Source organism: Papio anubis, chromosome 9 (genome assembly GCF_008728515.1).
Source record: "Papio anubis isolate 15944 chromosome 9, Panubis1.0, whole genome shotgun sequence".
Lineage (NCBI taxonomy): Eukaryota > Metazoa > Chordata > Mammalia > Primates > Cercopithecidae > Papio > Papio anubis.
In genome coordinates, this window is record NC_044984.1 from 61,439,247 (window position 1) to 61,445,246 (window position 6,000).

At 45.7% G+C, this 6,000-nt stretch overlaps 1 protein-coding gene across 2 annotated transcripts in view; it reads right to left on the minus strand.

Annotated features, from left to right (window-relative positions):
- GRIP1 (glutamate receptor interacting protein 1) overlaps positions 1 to 5,689 on the minus strand; it is a 720,325-nt gene extending 714,636 nt beyond the window's left edge. For both annotated transcript variants that reach the window (XM_031651086.1, XM_031651084.1), the window contains exon 1: positions 5,106 to 5,689. In XM_031651086.1, coding sequence (XP_031506946.1) covers positions 5,106 to 5,163 — 58 coding nt within the window. In that variant the 5' untranslated portion in view covers positions 5,164 to 5,689. The remainder of the gene's footprint in view (positions 1 to 5,105) is intronic.
- Positions 5,690 to 6,000: the final 311 nt, after the last annotated feature.

Genomic DNA, 6,000 nt, shown 5'->3' on the forward strand with positions numbered 1-6,000 from the left:
GTATTACTAGCTACTATTATAATTTAATTGAAAATAAATGAATCAAATCCTAAATGCCTTTAATAGTCAGCCATCTGCAGCATTTAATGTAACAGTTTTGAAATCCATGAGTCAATTCTCAAATTCTTTTACTAATATCAGTTGAAATTTCTTTTTCTTCACGAACGAAAGCAATCAGATTGCTGTAGAAGAAAGCACTATCTGACGCCTCTTTATTTGACCACTGGGCCATCTGTTAGGTAGCCAGAGTTCAGATTTTGGCTTTAATTAAATAAAATGTTGGCAAAGGACAAATATGCAATGGCTATTAACAATACAATCATTTCCCAGTTTTTCACAGTAAGGAAGAACACTTAATTCTTGTTAATTCCTGCCTTCATGGCAAATACGCTTTGAAAAAAAAAGGAAAAATATGCAATAATGGCAAGTCTTTGGTGGAAAAAACCCATTCACTTAAATGAGTTACTTAAAGTGTAGTCAAATAATTCACCTTAGAAATATGTTGAGGTTCCAATCCTTATTGTTAATTAACACACCTACCTTGCAAAATCGTTGTCAAAAGTCCAAAATATACTGTAGAAGTGTTTTCCCAGTATACGTAACTAAGAAAACGCTCTAATGAATTCCTAATGAAAGATTTGATGGCAGTTTATTAGAATTTTGCCCAAAAGGGAAAAATGTTATAATGTTAATAAAATTCTACAAACTTCACCTCAGGAAATATAACTTGACTTCTTTTTAAATATCTCTTTAGAAATGAATGCCCTAAGTCTTGGCTTTATAAGTTCTGGCAAATTCATTAGCTCTCTGAACCTCAGTTTCCCCATCTGACAGGGTGACGAATAATAACACTTAGCTTACAGGCATGTTATAAGGATTGCACCAAATAATGCATGGGAAACATCTAACACGGTGCCTGAAACAAAGCAGGCCCTAGATGTCTTTGCTTTCTTGTCTTTTCCCTACTTTGTTCCTTACGCAAAAGTCAAATTCCAAACTGGACTTTTTGTTAAGGAGGTTGTGGGTAGGGTCACCAGATCTCCTCATGATATGGGTGGTATGGGAAATGAACCAGGCCAAGGTTGTAGTAAAGGTCTACTCCTTAAGTTCCCTGTGCTTTCTCATAGATATTTTATAAAAGCTCTTTATTTATATCTAAAGTGATACAAATATCCACAAAAAATAAAATAAGAAAAAACTAGCCAGCCATGGTGGTACATGCCTGTAGTCCCAGCTACTTGGGAGGCTGAGGCAGGAGGATCTCTTGAGCCCAGGAGGTACAGGCTACGGTGTGCAGTGATTGCACCACTGCACTCCAGCCTGGGTGACAAAGCGAGACCCTGACAAGAAATAATAATTTCTAAAAGAGAAATCCAAAGAGAAGTTCTCAGTTTCCTTTGCAGACCTCCAAAACTTGTAAGAAGAACAAAAAGGCAAAGGGGTGAAGTGCTATAAAAAATGCATGTGTTTTCCCCTGGTGAATGTATATGCTAATGTGAAATGCACTTAACACATCTATATAATTAAGTTTTTTATATATATATGTGTTAAATCTAAATATAAAAGCAAAGGAAATGAGAAAATACAAATTAATATTTTTCTCTTTTCCTCAATAATAAAAATATCAAGAAGTATGTCTGCAGAAACAGATAATCTTTCCAAGCATTATGTTTGATATTCTATCCTAACTATACATTATTAAACACAATAAACGTTTACTAATCAAAGCCACACAAGTAAGAAAGGTATGGTACAGGCAAAAGAAAAGCATCCTTAATTACAGAAGCATTTATCTCTTTATACTAAGAATTTTCTCAACAACCGCATTCCTATTACACATGATCAGCTAATAAGCAGATGTCAAATGACGAATACGTTACTTAATTTAATTTGATTGGAAGAGATATTAAACAGGACAGTTTTCAGAAACATTTCTCTTCTCCTAAAACATTTACCCCAAAGTGTATTAAGTGGCTTCTAAATGGATTGGGTTTAGCAGATCAGGCAGAAAATCAGGGGTAGTGGGGAGGATGGAGAAATGTGTTCTGAATTTTAATAGTATGTCAGCGTACATGAGTAAGTCTTAACACGTCATTTTCAAAGTGACTGCATTTACTGCAACAAGCCGTATGTTACAGTTTCTCTGCTCAGCATTGCATGCCATAGCAATAACTTACTTAATACCATTTTGACACAGGCCTTCAAGATGAACCCAAGTTATGAATGGTGTATGTAGATATGGCATGAAATTATATAGAACAGCCAAGCCTCTTTTTGTACGTGAATTGAGATTGGTATTTTTTTTCTTTTTTGGGAATAAGGTTAAGATACATACTCCTTCAAATACGTGCTCCTCAAAGAAGGTAGCATCTTGTATTAATTTGCATTACACCTCAAGAAGAGATTTTACTAAATAAAATCTACATGAAAAAAATGTTACGCTAGAGTAGTCTCCATAATGGGTTTTAGAATGTTTACATGTAGATTGGGGTTGTGGGGAATGTGGAAAGAGCAGTGGTTTAGATGAGCACAACCAACCTTAGAATTTAATAGTAAGATATTAGAAATTGACCTTTTGGTTAATGTTAACCCAAGACAAAATTTAAAATGTATTTGTTCCATGTTCATTATCTTCCTGACCAACCTGACAGTTTAATCTTTTTGTGTATATTTAGAAGAATCCAATTCAACGTTATTTGAATCACTTAGAATTTCAAGGGTCAAGGGAAAAGCTTAACACAACCTGACCTGAAATACAAATAGAAAACATCCCTCATCTCTTTACACTGAAATTCATCCAAAAGGATAAGCCAAGCTCAAACAATGTCCTCTGATATATGCATTAAAAGTCACATAGGCAGCTCAGTTTATTTAAATATATATTTAATATATGTATATATGTGTGTGTGTGTGTATATATACACACACACACATGATTGAAACAAAAACACCAGTTGGACAGGAAATTGTGAAAGAAACAAAATCATATATTTGTCCATTCCAAAAGAAGCAGGACTTCAAAAAGAAATGCTACAACCAAACAAACAAAAATAAATACTAATTATTTAGAAAAGCATCTCATAACTAAAGTGAGAAAGAAGAAACCTTTAAAGTGAAAAAAAGCAAAAAGTAAGAAACATTTCCTGTTTTCTCCTATTGGGGGAGATAAGGCAGAACACTCAATTTCTTACTCAGATTTTTATGCTCTGGAGGAATTTCAGTCTTATCTCCACCAAGCAGATTAGACAATCATCTTTCAATGTTACCATATATTTCCAAAAGAGTCCCACAATTTTGTCACAATCCGAAAATCTACCCACTTCGGCATTCTGATAAAACTTGTCGGAAGCATGGTGATTTTTTTTAAGCAAACTGATACATTTAATGCCAAGTACATTGTGACATTTAGTTGATAGGACAGACAGTCACTCCATGCTTAACAGAATGCTTTCATGTAGTGCTTTTACCTGGTTATAAATTATTGGTACTGCTATTTGCAAGTTTAAAGATATGATTTACTAAAGGGAGAAGCAGAAGCATTCCCAAAGCAGGGGTGCCTTTTGAATGGGTAAACGTAAGGTCACCTGCCAGAAAGTGTGCTGGAAAATGAATGCACATATCTAATAAGGAAGTGCTTAAAAAGGGATGAATTCCCTGAGTCATTAAACAGGATACAAACCAAAGACAGGTTGTGCCACCTAGAGAAAAACTGGAAATTGTACATTGGTTCTTCAGTAGTAAGTGTTATTCAAACGCTTGAAACTTTTAGTATGCCCAATAACCAAGCCACCGTCCATACCAGCTCACCAAACTGCTGGATTAAACCCCCTTGACAACTCTGCCTTCTCCACACACCAGACTGGCCTCCTCCTGCTTTCCTCGCCCACCTACCCACGCTGCGCCACTTAACCTCAGCACTGGCTGTTTGCCACAGCCCATGCAGCCCCTGCATCCTGAAACCTATCCAATTCTAAAGCACCTTCCTCGAAGCCAGGACAGGACAGGGTAGAAGCAGCAAAGGGATAAACCTTGGTGGACCTTGCCAGCCAGCGTTCCTCTGGATGCTGGCAGAGCCACCGTGCACACACCCCTCTAGCCCCATGGGGCCTGTATGGGAAATTCTGGTGCACTCAGTACATCATATCCAGGTTACCAAGCTGAACTCCCTGGCCAACCTCTGCACAATCCAAACACCATGAAATGACCTCAACAGAACCAAACCTTTAAGGTGCAAAAGGCCCTTCAACTTTCCTCTCCGCAAGTCACTTAAAAGCAAAGTGTACAGCACACTTGTCAAGCTGAAGCACAAAAGGTCTGCAAGGCACCAGGCACAGAGAGCCGCCTTTTGCAAAGAAAATAGACAGTAATTACGAAAAGCCCGCAGTCCTGCGGTATTAAACTGACAGAGGGGACTGCGCTGGGGCATAACTCATCTCCAAGCAGTCACTCCCAGCCCCAGACCCTGAGCGAGGGGACAACATTTTCCCTCTTCTCTCCCCCTCCACAGACCTGCGGCAGCGCCCCCCTTGCCTCCCCCACGCTTTTCCTTCTCCTCCTCCTCCTTCTTTATGAATCTCCAGCAACTTTGGGTTGGCAATACCGTCGCAGCCCAGCCAGAGTCGGGGACAGCGCGAGGGTGGCCGCAGGAGGTGGAGGAAAGTTTGAAAAGTCACTTAAAGCACTGCAGGAACCCCCCTCCCTGTCCACCATCACCCCCAAGCACCCACCCCACAGACGACGGCTCGGAGCTCCACGTGCGAGCGGGCCCTGCAGAAGCTGGAGTTTCCCCTACATCCTCGCCAGAAAAAAATCTTTCCCCAAGCGAAAAGTTCCCTGCTGCAGCACCACCCCTCTCCCCCTGCCCCTCCAGCCCGCCCCAACCCACCCCCCCACCAAAAAAAACAAAAAAAAACAAAAAAAAATAAAAATAAAAAAGAATCAGAGTTCGCAAGACGCCACCTGGATTCGCCCGCGGGCCCTGAAGGAGCGGCGCCCCTCCCCCGTTGGCGGGTGGACGGGTCGGGAGGGAGCCGGGGAGAGGGAGGCACCGGGCGGCCCCGGCCCGGACCCCTTCCCTCCCTCCCCGGCCCCGCCGCCTAGCTCACCTCTCTCCTGCTCCTCCGCCTGCAAGCAGATGGGGATATTCTTCTTCCAGCCGGGCATGGTGTCGCTCCCTGCGCTCGCTCTTGGGCTCGCTCTCTCTCGCTGGCTCCCTTTCTCCGGGGCTCGCCGCGCCTCCTCGCTCGTCCTCTTGGGTAGCCGCGCCGGGGCTGTTCAGCGGAGCTGGGGCGCCGAGGCGGCTCCCGGGCACATCGAGGCGGCGCCGTGCGCCCAGCGCTCCCCTCAAACTCGCCGGCGGCTCCGGGCGGCGGCGGCGGCGGCGGCGGCCGGGCCGGGCCGGGCCCCGCCAGGCAGGTCTGGGGGCTGCAGCGGCGGCTGCCGCTGTGTGGCCGGGAGGTTGGGCCGGGCCGGGGGCGGAGGGCCGGTGCAGGCCGAGAGCTGGGGGCTGCGGAGCCCCCGGGAGTGGGCGCCGGCGAGAGGAGTGGGCTGGCGCCGCCGCCTCTTTCCCCTCCTCCTCCTTCTTCCCCTTCCTTGTCTCTCCGCCGCCAGCAGGTGGGACTCGGAGCCGCCGCCGCACAAAGCTCCTCCGGCAGCAGGACTGAGGTTGCGGGCTCCCTGGGCGCCTCTCGGCGGAGCCTCCCCCGAGACGCGCGCGAGGCTGAGCGGGCACGGAGGGGGCGCGCGCGCTCACACCCTCCGCGCCCCAGGCGGCCTGCGAGGCGCGCCCGGCCTGCCAGGTACCGAGCCTGGCACCGAGCCGCTGTTGCGGAGCCCACGCCGCTCCACCGCGGCCGCCACTCCCTCCCCGCCTTCCTCCCAGAGCCCAAACTGGCGGCTCCTCTGGCTTAGGCGACGACCTCGATGGAGTAAGGGGCAGTGTCCTTCCCTCTAGTCCCTCCTCCGCGCCGCTCTCCCTACGCCCTGGCTGTCGCCCCCTCC